This window comes from Canis lupus, chromosome 16, assembly GCF_003254725.2.
Source record: "Canis lupus dingo isolate Sandy chromosome 16, ASM325472v2, whole genome shotgun sequence".
Taxonomy (NCBI): domain Eukaryota; kingdom Metazoa; phylum Chordata; class Mammalia; order Carnivora; family Canidae; genus Canis; species Canis lupus.
Window position 1 is genome coordinate 41,579,403 of NC_064258.1, and position 21,154 is coordinate 41,600,556.

The following is a 21,154-nucleotide window of genomic DNA, read 5'->3' on the forward strand; positions in this document are numbered from 1 at the left end:
TTCTCAATCCTCTGGATGGTTTTAGTTCCAAACCATAAATATATATGTAAAGGAATGACCAGTTTTCACTGTGAGGATTCTGCTGTCAAAAGCTAGGAGTGAGACCTGGTGAACCTGTGTCAATATAGGATATCGGAATAGTATAACCTTCTCTCAGAAGGGGATACCTCCTAGCAGCTCTGATGCTTCACCAAGTGTTCATAGACCAAGCCCACTATTCTAGACTGGGTTCAGGTCTCCTTGGACAGTACGTATAGTAAGAGACAAGCTAATTTTGCTTTGAGAGGGCCTGTTTTATTACCTGGATACTGTAAAGGTTTGTTTCAGACTGGTGTTATGCACTAGTGTCGATCTTTTCTGTGATGCTGTTATTTAAAATAGCTTAAAGCATTATTGTGGATGTGTTGTTGTATGTGTTTTTGTAGTTGATGCTGTTGTTTTGTAGTAATGTAAAACATCAATAAGTATAGTATTTGTGCCAATTAACCTTCATTTACAGGCATTATAATAAAACTAACCATTTGTAAAGCTGTAGTATGTTAACAGAACATTTTCAGGAAGTAAATTAAAAACTATATTTTGTAGTTCTTTTTATCTTGCTTCCTAGTGTTACAGTTTACCCATATACTATCATTTTTCTATGATTCAGTTATGAAAAACAAAATATCCCAAATTTTAATACTTTTAAAATCTGTATTCATTAATAGTAAACATTTTTTATCTTATGACATTATTTTTTCCTCAAAGTTTTAACGTAAAGCCATGTATCTTTCTCCATATCTACATTTTTAAAAAGTAGAGCAAAAAAAAAAAAAATCTTACTACAAAAGTAGGGGAATACTTATCCCTTTGACAAAACATTTTATTTTCTTCCTTTCTTTATAGAATGGCCTACCCGATACTCAAGCCAAGTTCCATATTATGTTTTTATTCTTTGCTGCAGCTATGTTTTCTGTCAGCTTGTCTTCTCTGTTTGGCTATCATTGTTGGCTAGTCAGCAAAAATAAATCTACATTAGGTGAGTATTCAATTATTGTAGTTAACAGAACTTTAAAGACATAAATAGATACTCATCGAAAGTTGCCATATGATTAAATGCCAACCCATTCTGATGTGCTAAAAATCATTTTTATTTCACACACAGTTTTGTGGGTTGGCGACTGAGACACCTACAAATGCACTCGTGCTGTATATTTATTGACTGTCCATTGTGTGTAAAGCATTGTGTATATATGGTGGTGAACAAGGGCTAAGTAGTCTAGTAAGGGGCACAGAAAATCAATAACCAAACATAAAAGTAATTGCAAAATGCAAAGTGCTATATAGGAAACAAATAGGATGCTGAAGTGTGAATCAGGCCCCAAGAACTGTGGATGAGAACCTACTTAGGTAGAATGGACAGGACAGAGCTCACCAAAACAATGAGTATTTAACTTAAGAAGTCAGTCATGGTAAAAACCATTAACATCTCAGGCAGAGAAAACAGTATGTTCAAAAGCCCTACAGAGCTGCGTGCACTAAAACAGTGCTTAATGGGAAATGTATATACCTAGCTATAAATTATTTCATTAAGAAAGAAGAAATAGGTCAAATCAATTACCTTATATCTTAAGGAAGTACAAAAATAATAGCAAAGTAAACTCAAAGCTAGCAAATGGTAAAAAGAAGAGAACAGAAATAGAGAATTTAAAAAATAGAAGTTGATGAGGTGCCTGGATGACTCAGTGGGTTAAGTGTCTAACACTTGGCTTCAGTTCAGGTGATGATCTCAAGGGTCGTGGGATGGAGCCCCATGTTGGACTCCACTCAGTGGAGAGTCTGCTTGGGACTCTGTCAACCTCTCTCTCTGTCCCTTTCCCCACCCTCAAAAATAGATAAATAAATCTTTAAAAATAAATAAGTTAAAAAATTAAAAATAGAAGTTCAATGAAATCAACAATTCATTCTTTGAAAATACTAACAAATTTTGCAAGTCATTAGCTAGAAAGAAAAAATAGAGAAGACTCAAATAATGAAAATCAATAATGAAAGTAGTAAATTCATTACTACTGAATTTACAGAAATAAAAAGAATTATAAGTGAATGCCTGGAACAACAAAAACTTAGGCGACATAGATGAAATGGACAGATTCCTAGAAACACACAAACTACTAATCTAAGGAATATAAAATCTGAACAGACCAGGGTGCCTGCGTGGCTCAGTCAGTTAAATGACTCTTGATTTTGTCTGAGGTCATGATCTCAGAGTCCTGGTATTGAACCTGGAGTCAGGCACCCTGCTTAGTGGGAAGCTTGCTTGTCTCCTTCTCACTCTGCCGCTCCCCCTGCTCTCTCTCTTACATAAATAAATAAATCTTTAAAAACAAACAAAACAATCACCACAACTGAACAGACCTGTAACAAGGGAGGAGGTTGAATCAGTAATCGAAAACCTCCCAATGAAGAAAAAAAAAAAAAATTAGCATAAAATTTTCTCAAACTCTGCCAGAACTTAGAAGAGAGGATAACACTTTGTAACTCATTCTATGAGGCCACCATTGCTCTAATGCCAAAGCCAAATAAAGACATCTAAGACAACTGTAGGCCAGTATCCCCTATGAGTATATACAAAAATCCTCAATAAAATACTAGTAAACCAAATCTAGCAGCTTAATAAAAAGGTTATACCATGACCAATTAGGATTTATCCCAGGAATGCAAGAGTGTTTCAATATACAAAAATCAGTCAAGGGTAATACACCACATTTATAGAATGAAAGGAAAAAAACCCCACATGATCAACTCAACTGATGTAGAGAAAGTATTTGACAAAATCCAACACCCTTTCAAGATAAAAACACTTAACAAACTAGGAACACAAGGGAATTTCCTCAACACAAGGAGCTTCCTTAAGCCTTAAACGATAAAGGGCATTTATGAGATCTCTATAAATAGTATCATATTCAATAGTGAAAAACAAAAATCTTTACCCTAGGACCAGCAACAAAACAAGGACTGCCACTTTCACTAGTGCTGTTTAACACTGCACTAGAAAATCTAGCCTGAAAAATTAGTCAAAAAAAGTAAATAAAGTCATTCAGATTGGAAAGGAAGAAGTAAAACTATCTCTCTTTGCAGATGACATGGTCTTCTATATAAATAACCTTAAAGAATCAACAATAAAAACTATTAGAGCTAATGAACAAAATCAACAAGTTGCATGACATAAGATCAATATGCAAAAAAAATCAGTTGTATTTCTGTACACTAGCAATGAACCATCCAAAAGGAAATTAAAGAAACAATTCCATTTACAAACGCATCTAACATGGTAAAATGCCTTGGAATAAATTCAACCAAGGAGGTGCAACAATAGTACACTGAAAGCTACAAAGCTTGGCTGAAAGAAATTAAAGATCTAGGCAATGGTAAGACTTCCCATGTTCATATATTGGAAGACAATATGTTAAGATGGTAGTATGACCCAAAGTGATGTACAGATTTAATGTGATATCAATTACGATTTCAATAGCGTTTCTTCCAGAAATGGCAAAATTGATCCTCAGATTCATGTGAAATTGCAAGATACCCCAAATAGCCAAAACAGGACCCAACAAAAAATAAAAGTTCTTCCTGATTTCAAAACTTACTACAGAGCTACAATGATCAAAACAGTGTGGTAGTGGCACAAAGATAGAGATATAGACCAATGAAATAGAATGGTAGAATGAGGAATCCAGAAATAAAGCCATATTCCTTTGGCCAGGTGATTTTCCACAATAGTACGAAGACCATTCGTGGAGAACTTAATAGTGTCTTTAACAACTGGTGCTAAAACTATAAAACTCTTAAAAGAAAACATAGAGGTAAAACTTAAGGAGCTTAATATGGCAAAGAATTCTTAGATATAATATCAAAAGCATTAGTAACAAAAGAAAAAATAGATTAATTGGACTCTACCAAAGTTGTAAAAATGTGTGCATCAAAGGACATTGTCAAAAAAGCAGAAAGAATAATATTTACAACTCATTTATCTGATAAGGACTTAGTATTTAAATTATAAAAAGAAATCATACAACAACCAAAAAAGATGAACAGCTCAATTCAAAAATTGGCAAAGAATTTGAATAGACATTTAATTATTTATTTTAAAGATATATTTTTTGAAAGAGAGTAGGAGACTGACAGAGGGAGAGGGAGAGAGAATCTCAAGCAGACTCCCTGCTTGAGTGCAAAGCCCAACCTAGGGCTGGATCTCACGACCCTGAGATCATGGCCTGAGCTGAAACCAAGAGTCAGGCACTCAGCTGACTGAGCCACCCAGGTGCCAATGAACAAACATTTAAATAGCCATTTCTCTAATGAAAATATATAGATGGCCAAAAACCACATAAAAAACATTGCTAATCATTAGGATGGTGTAAATCAAAACCATAGATACCAATGCACACCCAAATCAACAAACTAGAAAGCAGGCGTAGCTGAGGATGTGAAGAAATCAGAACCTTCATACTTTTCTGGTACAAATATAAAATGGTGGATCCACTTATGTGAAAAACAGTTGCAGCTTCCCAAAAAGCTAAACATGAAATTATATGACCCAGCAATTGCATTCCTTGATATATACCCCAAATGAAAGCAGAGAATTTAAAAGATACTTTTATGTCAGTGTTCATAGCAGCACTCTTCACAATAGCCCGAAGATGGAAAGAATCCAAACGTCCATGACAGATGAATATTTTCTAAACAATCGAATATTACTCAGCCATAAGAAGAAATGAGATACTACCACATGCATGAACATCAAAAATATGCTAAGTAAATAAGAAGCTGATCTCAAAAGATTAATATTACATTTCATTTATGTGAACTATCCAGATTAGGTAAATCCTTAGAAAAAAAAAAAGCATATTGGTGGTTTTCAGAGGATGAGAAGAAGGAGGCCTAGGGAAAGACTCCTTGATAGATTTGGAGTTTCTTTTGGGATGATGAAAATATTTTGGAATCTGGTCATTAATTACACAGCATTGTGAATATACTGAATGCCACTGATTTGTTCACTTTAAAATGGTTAATTTTATATTCTGTGAACTTCACTCTAGTTAAAAAAAAGAAAAAGCTAAAATGTTTGTGAAACTATCTACATGGCTAGAGCATTGAAAGCTAAAGAACAAAAAATATGTTATGAGGTTTGAGAAGTAAGTAGGGACTAAGCTGAGGGACTTATCTTCTAGGCTAAGATTAGGAGTTTGGAATGCAATGAGGACTTATAAATCCTTATGGTCTCTCAAAGAACACTTTGAGCTGAGAGACACCATGATTAGAGTAGTGAAGATTTAATTATAGTATATAGTCAGCACATGTTAATTTTTAATTTTCAGATGAAATCTTACTACAGCAAATATTGTTCAAAAAATAATCCCATATTTTTTCTATTTTACTTTCAAATAATGTGGTAGTCAGCTCAATATTGTTCAGATATTGTTCAAATATTATATTGATATAATAATTTCTAAACAAATTATCTTATTTCAAATTATATGTTAGATAATTAAATTATAATTCATAATAAATTATAATTCAGCAGAAAATAAATTATTTCTAGAAGTTTAGGAACTTCTAGATTTAACTTATAACACTGAAAGAACTTCCTCTAGGCAATATAGTCCTAAAATTATAAAAATATTTTATTAAAAGCTATATATATAACCCAGGGTGACAAATGCTAAAGGTCTTCCAAATTGCCACATTTTTCATAGTACCATGATTCTGTTAGTATTTTCTTTTTTTAAATGATGGACAAAAAATCATTATACTTCTGTTTGTTCAGAAGTAAACAAACTTCTGTTTGTTCATGTTCCAAAAATAAAAGTTCAGATTTTGCCTATCAGCATTATTTAAGAAGAATTTGTATCGTAATAGAAGGGACATTCATTACCTTGCTCAGGTTCCACTGCTGTCATTTATTTGCTGTATGATTTTGGACACGTCCCATGGCCTCTCTGAAGCCCAGCTTCATTAGGCAGAGTATGTACAACCAGGCACAGTGTTTGCATTTGCACTGGATTCTGCTTCAGATAAGCCAGCTTTAAAGTAAATTTTTGACCAGCTAGAAATTTAAATCAAATTGGAAAATGGAATTTATTGACTGGAAAAAAGGGAATTTGTAGAGTGTATATAAAGTACAGTCTCATTGGTTAAAAAAACTGTATAGGTTTGTGTAAATCTATATCCATCCATCTATCCATCCACACATCTATTTAATAAAGATCCAGAAGATGTAAAGTTTTAGTTTATTTGCTCAGTTGTGTTTTCTAATGTTTTGCAATGCACATGTGCTGCTATAAGAGCAGGGTCTTTAAATATTAAAATACATGTAATCATATCTTATGATTATTTTAAAACAGAGTAGACAATCCGTGTTGCAGAGCCTATTGATAGGGACATAAGTACTCACAGGAAGCTAGCCATCAATTTTTAGAGTTCTCTCATTTAGAGCAATAATTTATAACTACGGGGATTACTAGATATGTTCTAAACTCACAGAGTTGCTCAACCGTGTTTTGTAGAGGCATTTAGAAGTCCCGTATTTCGACATGGAACAGATAAGAATGGATTCAGCTTGGGTTTCAGTAAAAACATGCGACAAGTTTTTGGTGATGAAAAGAAGTACTGGTTGCTACCCATTTTTTCCAGGTACTTTGTTGTGAAAATATTCAAGTTTTAAACTAATGAAAGTAATCCACCAGAGGAACTATCCTCCTGCATGCAAGTTCCTGTTTTTTTTAAGAATTGTTTTATGATTCACTGTTATATCAATGTGGTAGTCAGTTAACTCATCTCCTTAAACGTTCTGTATGGAAGCCAATGTCTGATACACATGTTTTGTCCATAATATAACTGTGTTCTGTTCGCAAACATCAAAGCTTCACTTATGTTGTCTTGTTTACTGCTCAATTATAAGTTTTCATTTTAATTATAGTCTAGGTGATGGCTGCTCCTTTCCAACTTGCCTTGTTAATCAGGATCCTGAACAAGCATCTACTCCTGCAGGATTGAATTCAACATCGAAAAAGTAATCCCATATTTTTTTCTATTTTACTTTCAAAAAATGTATTTTATCTTCCTGTGACCTTTGATTCTATATTTCTTTGAAAAAAATGGAAGAACGTAATTCACTATAATGGTTCCCACTTGGAATGAGGGGGAAAGGAAAGTATGATTAGAGAGGGGCCCAGAGCAAGCTTCAATTATACTTGTAAAACTTGTTACTCTAGGTAGTGGGTAAACAGATATTGATTCTCTGTACATTTTGGTTGACTGATTTTTAAAATGTAATGCATAAAAGAAGAGAATATTCAGTCCACATTAGCTCCCCCAGTGATCAGGTGAGTGGACAATAAACTTGACCTCTGACCCTCCAGGTCCTTTCTGAGGTAACTATAATATTATAAAAAGATCAGAAGAACTTACCTGGATTAGGTTTTTGGAGATCAAATGGAATCCCCCACACCCACTCAATAGTGTGCCATGTTCTTAATGTTTGATAAAAACCTGTAAACATCATCTGAACCATTTTTTTGGGGAAAGAGAAGGGAAGGAGTCTTGGAAATTTAGTGTTTGGAGACTTTTGCCCTTGCTCTAAGTTTTTTGGTTCCAGTCTATCAAGAATTTGAGGAAGACCTTGAAATTTAATTCTGACTTTGCTACCAACAAGCAAAAGGCAAAACTACTCAAACTTTTTAAAATGTTATTTATGAATTTGTGAGTTTGAAACACTAATTTTTGCATATTTAAGACAGATTTATTTGAATATGGCCATACCTCTAATTATTAAATGAAAGCTGATAGCAAGAGCATAACCATATCATTCTTAGTTGAATGTTAGAGATTTTTCTTAGTTGCTGGAATGCCATGCTCATAACACCTGACCCTACATGACTCCCATCTAGTGTGGATGTCCTACTGATCACAGTATTTTCTCTGGTGGAGCCTGTCATGACCCTAGAATTCTTTTTGAGTTAGTGATCCTGGTAGCCTTTCCAAAACATTTTAAATTGTTAAGAGATGAAACCTGTTTACCACCCCATCCCTAGAGTGACCTTTGTACAGACCAGACTCAACCAGTTAATGAGGAGGCCATTCCAATGTGTTTTACAGGGATATTCAAAGGCATCAGTCTTACTGGGGTATACCCTCTGAGTTTTGGCTTGAACATTGAAGGATTAAGAGGTTTTTTTTTATATCTTGATGCAGAAAAATCTCATTTTAATAGATTACTTAGAATATTTCCAGGCTTTTATAAATTTTAGTAGTAGTTTTCAATAATCTTTTTTTTTTTTTTTTTTTTTTTTTTTGGCCTCTTAAGGGGCTTCTGTAGTTCAAGAAGATTTGGGTTTCTGAAATAGTATCTCTCTTTTTGCTAAATAGGCTTTGGGGGAAATCCTAGTTCTGGCACTATTGCCCAGCTAGGTGATCTTGTAACCACTATGGGCTTCTCTTCCCTTTCCTTTAAATTTTGAGATTGTATTTTGACAGCTAACATATCTTTTGCATAATTATATAATTTCCCCTGATTAGCCCATATAGAATTGTTATGGCAAGTGATAGTCTCTCCTCTGTATTCTAGAGTTTTATATCTGACTATCTACTCAACATTCCCACCACTTAAATGCCTAAAAGTCCTCTCCCTCTGAACAGATGCAGAGCAGAATTCTTAATTCCCAGACATTGACATTCTCACCTTCAGCTTAAATCTCCTACATTCTTCCATATGTCCCAATTAGTGATGCTCAGACTCCCAGATGCTCAGGCCAGGAACTGTGCAGTCATTCTAGCTTCCTCTTTCAATGACCTTGTATTTACTTCATTTGCAAATTTTATCACATATACATTCAAAATATTCCATTAATCCAAGTCTTACCACCTTCAGACTACTTTCTGGTCCAAGCTGTCACTTCTCACCTAGATTATTTCCATACCGTCCTTACTGATCTTTCTGATTCCATTTTTGCCCTACTCCAGTCTGTTCTCGATTAAGAATCAGATTGTGTCACTCTTGTGCCCAAAACCCTCTGTTGGCTTCCCATCTTAACCAGCATAAAAGTGAATGCATGTCCTGACCTTGTCCTGTCTAATCTACTCCCAGTACCTCTCTGACTTGATCCCTTACCACTTTCCCTTCTCTCACAATCCCTAGACACACAGATCTTGCTGGTCCTCAAGTATACCAAGCATGTCCCTTACTTAGCACATTTGTACTTGCCAATTCCTCTTCCTAACCATTTTTCTTTCTCTTTCTGAATGATCTTTCAGCTTCTCTTCATTCACTTCTAGCTCAGGTGTAATTTCACAATAGAGGCCATCTTTGAAAACCCTTTGTAAAATAGCAACCTGCTCTTCCACTTCCCCTTACTGCTCTTTATCTATTGTCATAGCTCTTACTGTCACCTGACTTCTTATATCTATGCTTACTTATTATTATTCCTCCCTAATTACAATGAAATTTCCATGTGATCAGAAACTATTCATTGATGTAATTGGCACTCAATGAATGCTGTTGAATGAATGGATCCTTCCTTGTCATTTGTTAGAGTCTTATAAGCAGCAATGAATCTGCAAGGAGTCTCTAAACCTCAACCTAGTTACTATGCTATACCTGGTATATGGTCCCTTTCTTGAAGAATAATAATTAGAGGAAAAGAGAGTTAAGAGTTACGGGTTTTTTTTTCATAGAAATAAAATATATCCTTTTTATTTTTTAGACTTACCTCCAAAATTTCAATAAGGGGATGTTAAAACTACACAAAATTGAATTATTCTCAAATTTTAGATATAAGGTAATTATCAAGGAGCAAAAGCATATCCTTTAAAAAATATAGTCAACTCGCATATGTGAAATTATTCTTGGAAGAATTTTAAGTATTTTTTTCTTTTGAACATTATAGTAATTATGGTTTCAGGGTGTGTTCTAAAAGTATACTTATAGTTTCTCTGCCAATAACTTTATCTAAGTGAAATGCTATTTTAATTTATATTTTTTCATGCTATATATTGACATATGTTGATATATAGCATGTCTACTTAAATTTTTAAACTTAAATTTTTCTTTTAAGACTCTATTCCTCAGGTTAAACATCACATTTGTAAGACCTGATGATACCAGATGCTTTCAACGTTTCTGCAAGATAGTGCTCAAATTTGTTGTTTCAGTTTTATAGAGGAAGACAGAGAATTCTTTGTTCAAGACAAGTTAGGCCACTTTAGAAACACTAGACCAATTTTTCTCAAACTTGTCTTTCTACCATCACCTTCATATATTTTTTTCCATATCACCATACCACTTACCAAACTAATATTTTTATTTGATATACTTAAATTGGTACTGAAGCTTATTTTTAAATCATACATTATATCACTAATATATAGTGAAATGAAATGAAAAATGAAATGAAAACTAGTATAATTTACCATAAATAGAATATGACTTTAAAAAATAAAATTGTTAATAAAGTCCTATTAAATTCTAACTAGATTCCCTCACCTGCTAAAGTTAGGGGCGGAAGCCTGTTCTCTGTCTTAAAAATGGAGACTTGCCAAAGTTAAAGATTGTCATCTTACTGTATTTAGAAGAATGAAAAGAGAATGGAAGGAAGAATGGTTTTCTCGTTGTGAGTCAATGTGATTAAATGCCTTATTCCCCCTTCACCCAATTCTCTTGGGAAGTGGTTTGAATTCTGTACCTTGAGAAACCCTTAGCTTAATACTATTAAGAGTTAACATATGATTATGGTGTTGATTATTATTACTCAGTCCTGAAAACCATCAGTTTCCTGCAAAGCCATTGAGAGAGTCCCAGAGCCATCTTCTCACTGATTCTCAGTCTTGGACAGAAAGCAGCACAAACCCGGGAAAAGGCAAAGCTGGTAAGGGTGTGCTTACATGGCTATTTTAATAGATTTTATTTATAAAAGGTGAAAGTAGTGCACAAATTTCATCATATTCTTATAGATTCTTCCTAGCTTCGGAGTTGAACTCCCATTTTAAATTTAGAATTATTTTCAGGAACTTCTGTTTGTAAAATACTTTGATTAAGGTCTGTAAGCTGAAAAGATCATGTTGTGAAAGATCTGCATTGCTTTTATTCCAGTATAAGAAACAAATAGTTACTACTGCCTAACAAATAAAATGATATACTCAAAATCTAAATATGTAATGGCAAATATAATCAACTCAGACAAAAGAGTGAAAAATATCTAGTAAAAGGGATCTTAAACCATATGGTTCTTTTAAGATTCTATCCAATTTCAAAATGTCAAAGTAAAGTTACTGCATACTTATCATAACTTTAGCTGTTATTTCTTTGGATCCCACTTACATTTCCCTTGTTATTATTGATTTTAACCTTTGACTACTTCAGTCAAAATAGTTTATTGGCAAAGAAAAAGCAAGGCTTTGAAGTCAGACCTGATTTTAAATCCCAGTTTGGACACCTGATTAGTGTGTGATATTTGTAGCAACCTAACCTCTTTTAGATGTAGCTTTCTTTCTTTAAAATGCTATTTATTGGGATCCCTGGGTGGCGCAGTGGTTTAGCGCCTGCCTTTGGCCCAGGGCGCGATCCTGGAGACCTGGGATCGAATCCCACGTTGGGCTCCCGGTGCATGGAGCCTGCTTCTCCCTCTGCCTATGTCTCTGCCTCTCTCTCTCTCTGTGTGTGTGTGTGTGTGTGACTATCATAAATAAATAAAAATTAAAAATAAATAAAATGCTATTTATTTCTCAGGTTGGTGAAGATTAATCAAAACGTATGATCATACATACAAGTGTATAAATATATGTGTGGTGTCCCTATAAATAACCATGATTAAGGCACTATTAGCCAGAAAATCGCTCCTTCATTTCTAGTCCTTTCTTCAAACTCTCCTAGCCTCCCTGACTTTGGCTCCCTGCACTTTATTTTTTAAAAAAATATTTATTAAAAATAAATAAAAATAAATAAAAAATAAAAAAAATATTTACTTATTTGAGAGAGAGAGAGAGAGAACATAAAGAGAGAAGGAGAGAGAAAGAGAGCATGAGTGGGGGCAAGGGGAAGGGCAGAAAGAGAGGGAGAACCAGACTCCTTGTTGAGCAGGGAGCCCGATGCAAAGCTCGATCCCGGGACCCTGAGATCATGACCTGAGCTGAAGGCATATACTCAACTGACTGAGCCACCCAGATACCCTGGCTCCCTCCATTTTAAAGTGATTGTTGTTTTCTTTGAAATTTCTTTGGGATTTAGTGAAAATGAAAACTAGGCATTCCTAAGTAAAAATTCTAAGGTCACTATTTAATCTACAATCAATCATATCCTCCTAAAATATAGGCTTTCTTTAAAGAGACTTATTCTTAAGTAACATATATGCCTATATATAGGCATGAATATCCCTATTATGTGAATATCCATAATTTGGTCTGTCTTTTTTCAAACCTGCCGTTACATTTTCCAGTCTATGGGAAGGACTAGACCTTGCCGCAACAAAGTTGATGTCACCTATTAGCCCTTTGACTCCATCAGTTTCCTTAGAGGCAAAGAAATGATCTATAGTTGGAGAATAATTTTCAGGTGGTGGAAAGACAAAGAACTCTGTTTCTTTCAGAAGGAATTCATGTTGCCTTGTATAGTTCTGCACTAACATAGAAGTGATTTCTTGGCTTCCATGTGCTATTAATCATTTGGCATGTTAGATTAATTTTCTGTTACTTGGATGGATGAATTGAAAACTTATTTAAAGTATAAAGGGTGCTTAAAAGTTGGAAGGAAAATGTGAGAAGGATGAGCTGAGAAAGGGCTCAAAGATTAGTTTCACCAGACTGAGGGAGGTAAATGTAGAATTAGAAGGAATACCCTAAGATGATGTGAGAATTGCCAGGTCTAATGTGTCTTTCATGGTTTTGTTCACTCCTCCCACTTCCTGAGGTATATATCTCTTTTTATTCATCTTTTTAGAGATGGAGGTGAGAGGAGAGGCAGAGGGAGAGGGAGAGAGAATCCTAAGCAGGCTCCATGCCTAGTGCAGAGCCCCACTTGAGGCTTGATCCCACGACCCTGAGATCCATGACCTGGGTCAAAATCAAGAGTTCAATGCTTAACTGACTGAGCCACCCAGGCACCCCCTGAATATCTCTTTTTAAAGAGCCTTTTGAGGGGCACCTCTGTGGCTCAGTGGTTGAGCATTTGCTTTTGGCTCAGGGTGTGATCCTGGGGTCCTGGGATCGAGTCCTGCATTGGGCTCCCTGCGAGAAGCTTGCTTCTCCCTCTGCCTATGTCTCTGCCTCTCTCTGTGTGTCTCTCTCATGAATAAATAAATAAAATCTTTAAAAAAAGAAAAGAGCCTTTTGTGACACTGGTGGGAGTCAACACTGTATCGTGTGTGTGTGTGTGTGTGTGTGTTTCCATATGACTACCTTACAAATCTGTACTACTTGCAGGGCACCTTTGGAAGCATATTGGGGGGATTCATAGATGGATAAACAAGTCCTGCCTATTTATTCAAAAGCAACCCCCTGCAAACAAAATGTTAATTTATATTCTTTCTTGAAGGTATGAGCAATCCTGCATTAACCATGGAGAATGAGACTTAACTCTTCAAACAAAATAAATTCATACTTTATGGAAGTAAGATGTTTTTCCTTTATTGTGACGTTTTATATTTTTAATAGCCTTTCTGTTCTCTTAGGGCAAATAGTTTCCATAGACATTATTATTTATTTTTGAGTAATTGAAATTTTAAGATGTTGTAGTTCACCCTTAGGATCCTATTCATTATGCTGGAGACCTCTGAATGTGGACCTAGCTTTGGTTTTAGCTATATGTAAGATTAACTTGACACAAAATAGAAATGAGTTGATGTACAAAATTAATTTTTATAGGAATGCACTAAATGGCAAGGATTGTTCCTAAACTATTGAACTTACATGGTAATTATCTTGTCATATGATAGAATCTTGTAATTTTTTATTTTTAGTTTTTCTATCCTTCAGATATACAGTGGTTATAACCTTGACCATCTATCAGCAGAATCTCACTGGGTCTCAGTACAAGATAATTATATCTTGTTAGTGCAAACCTCCATCATTTTTGGTTACTGTAGGACCCCCTAGTGTGTGTTATCCTTAAAACAAGTGTTCCAAATAATGTTCTTTAAACCATAATTTTTTTTAAACCTGTTGCTCCAAATCAGTATCTTTAAAAGATTATTTATTTATAAGCCTGCAGTCAATACAGTAAAAAGCCCTTTTGAAACAAAGCCATAGACATCTAAAGAAAACCAACAACTATATATACTGTTAAAATAAACAGTGTAGAGTTGAACAGTAAAGCTATCAAGACAAATTTTTATTTACAAAACTGTAGTCCAGAATCCTAAACTCTAAAGAAAACAAGAGAGTGGAATCTGAAACAAAATCATTTGTGTCAAGGTACTTCATGGATATCTGCGTTTTTATTTTGTTTGTTTTTTGTTTCTTTTAACCCATTTTAATCCTCAAATCTGTGTTGTTATTTTTTTTCTTAAATCTGTTTCTTTGTTTTGTTTTCATGAATAGCTATGTAAATAACAGCAAAGTACCGATCTGGCAGTTTGCCAGTTGACTAATGTTTTGGTTTTGGATGACTGTATATAAGGTGTAGTGGATCAGATAAATCATAACTACGGTTAGGGTAGTGAAAATTTAATCTTAATTTGGTTAAATAGCAAAGAGACAATATTAAATTTCCAGAAGTAATTCTTAAAATGTCACTATTAAAATATTTTACAGAAATAGTTCTATAAACCATATAAAGTTGTATAGGATTTTTTTCAGTAATTTGAATCATTAGTCCTAATTATGAATGTTTGTGAGGTCATACGTGGTAAATATTTTACAGTAGTTTACATAGTGACATTGTGTGTAAGTCACATAGACTTCCCGGTATTTTGACACAAGATTAATGTAGTTTGAAAATCATTATTCTCAACATTGCATAATATCAGACAACATAGTAGGCTCTAAATAAACATTTTGTAAATAATTATAGAATAACATGGTTAAAATTAAAAATCTCACAGAAACTTGATTTTATTATATACAAATATATGACATTAATGGTCATAATAGCCAAATGGAAGCATGAATCAGCTGCGATGTAAAAAAAAAAAAAAGATTTTGTGATATGTTTTTCATTCTATTGATCTAACCCATGACATTTAAATGTTTCTTTAAAAAATTGAATTTTCCCAAGGTAGCTAATATTCCAAATAGTTTTTAAAAGTTTTAAAAATGGTTTTTCCTGCTTCACATCTCAGACTTGCAATTCCTTCAATGTACATTATATTGAATAATAATATCTGATATTGATATGCTTAATTTAATGATAATACTGAAATATATTTTCATATTCTTTCTTTTTGATGTACATTAATAAATTACCTTTGGGATTTTTTATAAAATATTTATTAGTTCATTCATCATACTTTGCAGATAGCCATGTGCCTAGACCCATAGTAGCACTAATATATAAGTCAAATTAGCCTTTTCCACCTTCTCTCTTTATTCGAGTAAAAAATGCTGTGCTTCTATGTATGTGAAATTTCAAACGTATTTTCCTAAATCCCCATCCCAACTCAGCTGTCACTCCTAAACTCCTACTGGCCTCAGACAAATGCAGAACAAGGAAACCAGCCATTCAAATTGCTGCCCCAAACTAGCAGTATTGGCATCACTCGGGAGCTCAACAGAAATGTAGAATTTTGGACCTTACCCTAGACCTACTGAGTCAGAATCTGCATTTTCTGCATTTTAACAAGCTCCTCTAGTCTTCTTCTATATGCTTATTATAGTTTGAGAAGCACTGATATAGAAGTCTGTATTCAAGAACATATCTGAGCTTTCTGCCTAGGAAATATTTAATTTTGAACAAGGAATGTTATTCAACAAACACTGAATGAGTGGTTAGTTTTTTTGTTTTTTTATAGTTGACACAATAGCTTCATGATTTCTGTTTCATTTCAAGGTATCCATGCTGTAGGTGGATGGAAGAGGCTTCCCACAGGAAGGCACCATTGGCCAGTTGTTCCCATTTTCCTTTGGCTGGATATGCAGAATATGAATTGGTTAGTTCTCTCCAAGCTGTTGCTTAAAACATAACACATTTTTAAATTCAATATACAGATTGTTTGAACTAACACAAATTCCTCTTACATATTAGAAGTAATTATGGTTTATGAATCAAAGGCAAAAGTATCTTCTATCATAAAAACTTGGAATAAATTCATGGGCTGATTTTCACCCAAATATTTGGGTAGTACAATGTCTATACATAAAAAGCCCATTAATCATCTGAGTTTCTGATTCAGAAAATTGAGACTATTTAAGATATTGAAATTTGGAAGATTTCAAATTACCGTATAATGACAGCTTTATTTATAAAACCTACTAGTTACCAACGAGTTGGAGGTAGCATTCCCTCTGTTGTGAATCCAGCCCCAGACTGAGTGAACTATAATGACTATGAATTCATTGCAAATTTTAAGTGGCCTACAGTTGAAGATTACCACCATTTTTGCCAGACTTTAATCTAATTCTAGCCTTTGTTCCCTGCTGGGAAAGATGTATGGTCATTGAAGCCTGAGCTCACTGATAAGCAACTAGCTAGCAATTTTTATCATAACTAATACATTAATTACTACTACATCCACAATATATTTTTCATCTCTTCTGATCCTCTTAAATTGGCTGAAAATTATAAAAAATCATTTATGATGTTCTTTTGCCATTCTGGCTTTTTAAAAAATCTCATTTTTTAAAAGTTATTTGTTCTATTGAACATATAGCTAAAATATTGAATTTGTTAATAATTCCTAATGGGCCAATAGATTAATCCTCCATTGGTATCTATATTATTTCTGTGTCCCCTCATCGAAAGTATGACAGTTATACTTTATATTTCTTCAAATACTTAAGATTAAATTATGCAAATCATTAAAAGAAATATACTTTTAGAAATTTAGTTCAATATGAACTAAATGGTGTGCTGTTTGGAAATTGAGTTTAAGGTAAACTAAAGTGGTGTGTTTGTTGATGCCAAATGTTCGGCTTCAGTAAATATACTAGGAAGCTCTTGTGCCTTGTATGCACTATTTGAAAAAAATTTATTCTTTTTTTTTTTTTTTTTTTTTTTATGTGGAGTGTAAGTTTTGTAAATGTTAGAGATTAGAATAAGCTGTAAACATTTTTTGGTACTGATTTTGAGAATTTAAAGCAGATTATCTTTTAAAACTTACATAGCTAAGGAACTGGTATTTAATCAAAGAGAAAATGGTATTAAACTTTTCAAAATCTGAGTTAGACAAAAATGCAACACATAATAGACTAGTAGACCAGAGGATAATGGAGTAAAAAAGATCCTTGCAAAACCCATTCTTTCTAGAAATATAAAGTTTTATATTTAAATGAGTTTGTGAAAGAATCAGTATCAGTGAAGTTCATTTTATAGATCATTTGAGTGTAATTCTTTGAGTAATAGGATGGCACTCTTTCAGTTTTTTTTTTTTTTTAAAGCTAAAGACTTTGATCTGACAATCTGTTTCAGGAAATCTCAGAAGATATGATACATTCTTACTTTTTACTTTTAAAGGATTTTTTGGTCATCATTTTTTATTACCTGAAGTGCCAGGTTGGAACCTATAGCTACTGCTAGAAGTCTTAAGGGCAACAGCATCACATGATGTATTAAGAATTATACGCAGCCAGGTTTTTTTCAAAGCACAGTACTATAGCCATTTTTGTGGATAGGATTCTGTGACATGTTCCTTGTCAAAATAGAAGAAAAAAAGAGAAGTTTTTATTCTGTACCTTGCTAGAGTACTGTTAAGTTTTTCCTTTTGTGTAATTATTGATATACATGAGTCAGTACACATTAGAATCAGATTTAAAAAATTTTTTTTTACAAATTTTTTTCCATTAAGTTGTAATGGTTCCCTTTTTGTTTTCATACAGTGAATAATCTTTTAAGGGTTTTGTTTTGTTTTTAATCTAGGTGGTTATAATTTTTAGAGATGATGGCATATCTCATTAGATATGCAGTATAAAGTTTACCGAGTGAATAAAGCATCAAATAGACCTACATTTTGTACATATTTATAAAATGTACCTTAAAAACATTTTAAACATTTTGCTTTAAAAAATTTAATTGTTCAACTCAAACTTATACTTAGACACTTATACTTCAACTATCCTGATCATCCATTTGATTGATGTTTGATTTTTCCTGTTTTTCAAAATTCTACCGTATATATAGGTAAAATTTTTAAGATTTTTTTTAAATGTACAAATACTTCATATACTTTTAGTTAACTTTGCCATTGTGCAGTGAAAAGAGGGTTTGTATTTTCAAAGATAAACTTATTGCATCTAAATCAATGATGGGACATTCAAGGAAGTGCTTATTCATGAATTCCCTCCTGTTATACCATAATAAAGTCTGGTTGATCACCTTTAGTAGCTGTCTATATGGAATTGCCTTTGCACTGACAATCGAAGTTGCTTTAAAGATACACTTTTTCCTAAGTCTACCAGAACTACTGCAGACAAAGCTGATCTACAACCTGGTCATAACATAGGTCTTTTGAGGAGAGGTGGATGACAGGATAAGTATGTATTGGTTAAAATGATTCTGAGGGCAATTAGAAACAGACCATAAAACTTGAGTACGCTTGTTCAACAGGTAACTGGGAAATATGGCGTATGTTTGGCAATAACCACATCCTCTAGAGAACTCAAATACAAAGGATTTATAGAATATGTTCTTTAAAAATGAAGGTGGTAATCATGATTCATGCTTCAGGAAAACAACCTGTGAAAAATTATTACTCCATTAAATTCTAGATGAGCAGATTTTCCCTATTTCGACATACATGTGTCCCACAGCACAATGTTCAGTGTATTTCCATCCTCAAAAAGAGAGGATGTAAGGCAGTTTAGGTTACTCAGAGCTCTTTAATTGTTCTTATTCCACAAAAAGTTAAAATATGACTGGGCAATGCCAAACAAATCACTTGCAGTTTTTTCTCATGGCAGGAAAGTGATAGCAAAAACAAAACTGGTGACAGTACCCACAGATCTTTGGTGTTCTTATTTGTAGCTAGTATTCAGTATTAGCAGTTGGGGAAAAAATGTGTTAGGATGATTCATCTTTTGACTTATTTTTGAGTACCAGTGAAACCAAAGGGGCTTTTTGAGAAGTGATTTTAAGCTCCAGTGTATGCTATGTAAAGGAGTTCATTACTCAGAATGGACAGTACTATTTTATGATTTATAAAAAACAATCATTTATGTTGCATCTTCCAGGGAAGGGGCTCTCCTGACCTGAATTTATTAATAACAATTCTTTATCTTGTTTGACAGATAAAGGTGCTTGAGAAAAAAAATAATGCTCCAAAGTAGAATTCTGTTGATGCTGAATTAAAAACTGATTATCACAGAAAGCTTCAGTTCTTCTGTTGTCTTTTATCCAACTATGAAAATAAAGCTATTGACAGAGTTTAGAATTCTTGTCTTTTTCAGTAAGTATAATATAACCCCCTAAAGTCTGGTATTAGAAGCACCTTAAATGACCCCATCATTTATTATGAGAGAATATTAATAAAGAGCAACTTTAATTACACACTGATTTTAGTGTAACATGCAAATGTTTCAAAGTTCTTTAAAAAATATCCTTAGGCCAAGGAGACGTTACGGGTAAACCCAGAATGGCTATAAAGAATCAACTGGAGGAGAATCTGTACACACGTGTAACACAAGTATGATTTTTTTGGTTTATTCTCTTTTCACATGGTCTTTGCACTAGTAAGACACCGGCTAACAATGAAATGTTTATTCTTGTTTAGAAAAAAAGAGAACATGGGATCCCTGGGTGGCGCAGCGGTTTAGCGCCTGCGTTTGGCCCAGGACGCGATCCTGGAGACCCGGGATCGAATCCCACGTCGGGCTCCCGGTGCATGGATCCTGCTTCTCCCTCTGCCTGTGTCTCTGCCTCTCTCTCTCTCTGTGTGACTATCATAAATAAATTAAAAAAAAAAAAAGAGAACAAAGGTGATAAGTGAAATGGCTACCTGCCATTTTCACAAGGTTTTAAATTTGACCAACTCAACCTTTCTCTGCTCCATGCGCATTTTTACAGTTGTTAATACATCTGAGTCGATTTCGGGTTGCAATGACATAGTGGTTTCTCAACTTCTTTGAAAATGGTCTCACCTGTATTTCCATACAGACTACGAAAAGAAACTAATTCTTTGGTCACTTCAAACTTAGCATTGATTTCTCAAAGAATAGCTGGGAAAGTACTAGAACATTTTATTTAGAGGCAAAGAACAATACTCAAAATCCTGTCCCTTTATAATTAACTGTAAATGTTATACCCAATGTCCTCACTCTTCAACCATTCTTTCCAAAAGGCTAAGTTGTTAAAATTATTTTCTCTAGACGTTATTTCTTTGGGCTACTACATTCAGAAACCATGACATAACTATCAGTAAATGGCTTTGCTTGGCTAACAAATGGGCCAGACATAGACTTTTCACTTATTTTTGTGAAGAAATCATGATGTGATGAGATACTCCGTTTTAAAATGTTTACGCTTTCCCAATAGTTGGGTATATTGTGATGAGTGCTTGGTCTGGTTATGTCAACATATATTGCATTTTTTAGCAGTTACAGTATCATTGCATGACACATTATTTTACCATATGATTTAGTTAACACTCTATTGTGCCTTCAAGGCACATCATTCAAAGTACAGTTTTCTGTTTGGATATAATGGATATAAGCTGGTAACAGAAAAATAAATTGTTGTATAGATAGACCAGGCACTCCAAATGCTTTCACATCGTATCTGCATCACTGATTTTGTAGCATACCAAGAAGGAATGTGAAAGGATGAGAAAGCCATAAGCAGTTTCTGTAGCAGCTACTCAGCCTTCCTACTGTGGTGCAGAAGTAGCCAGACAGTACAGAAATGATGAGTGTAGCTGCATTCCAATAACTTTATTGATGGACACTAAAATTTGAATTCACTTAATTTTCACATGTCAGTATTTTTCTTTTGATTTTATTTTTCCCCCAACCATTTTAAAACCATAAAAGCCATCCTCAT

The 21,154-nt window shown here is 33.8% G+C and overlaps 1 protein-coding gene across 5 annotated transcripts in view; it reads left to right on the forward strand.

Annotated features, from left to right (window-relative positions):
• ZDHHC2 (zinc finger DHHC-type palmitoyltransferase 2) overlaps positions 1-19,550 on the forward strand; it is a 66,547-nt gene extending 46,997 nt beyond the window's left edge. For 4 of the 5 annotated variants that reach the window (XM_025471173.3, XM_025471248.3, XM_025471369.3 and 1 more), the window contains 6 exons: positions 886-1,018; positions 6,549-6,675; positions 6,962-7,054; positions 10,792-10,904; positions 13,565-13,639; positions 16,016-18,501. In XM_025471173.3, coding sequence (XP_025326958.1) covers positions 886-1,018; positions 6,549-6,675; positions 6,962-7,054; positions 10,792-10,904; positions 13,565-13,605 — 507 coding nt within the window. In that variant the 3' untranslated portion in view covers positions 13,606-13,639; positions 16,016-18,501. Of the gene's footprint in view, positions 1-885; positions 1,019-6,548; positions 6,676-6,961; positions 7,055-10,791; positions 10,905-13,564; positions 13,640-16,015; positions 18,502-19,407 lie in introns of those variants that run through there. The other variant, XR_003145609.3, reaches the window with a different exon arrangement.
• The last annotated feature ends 1,604 nt before the right edge of the window (positions 19,551-21,154 follow it).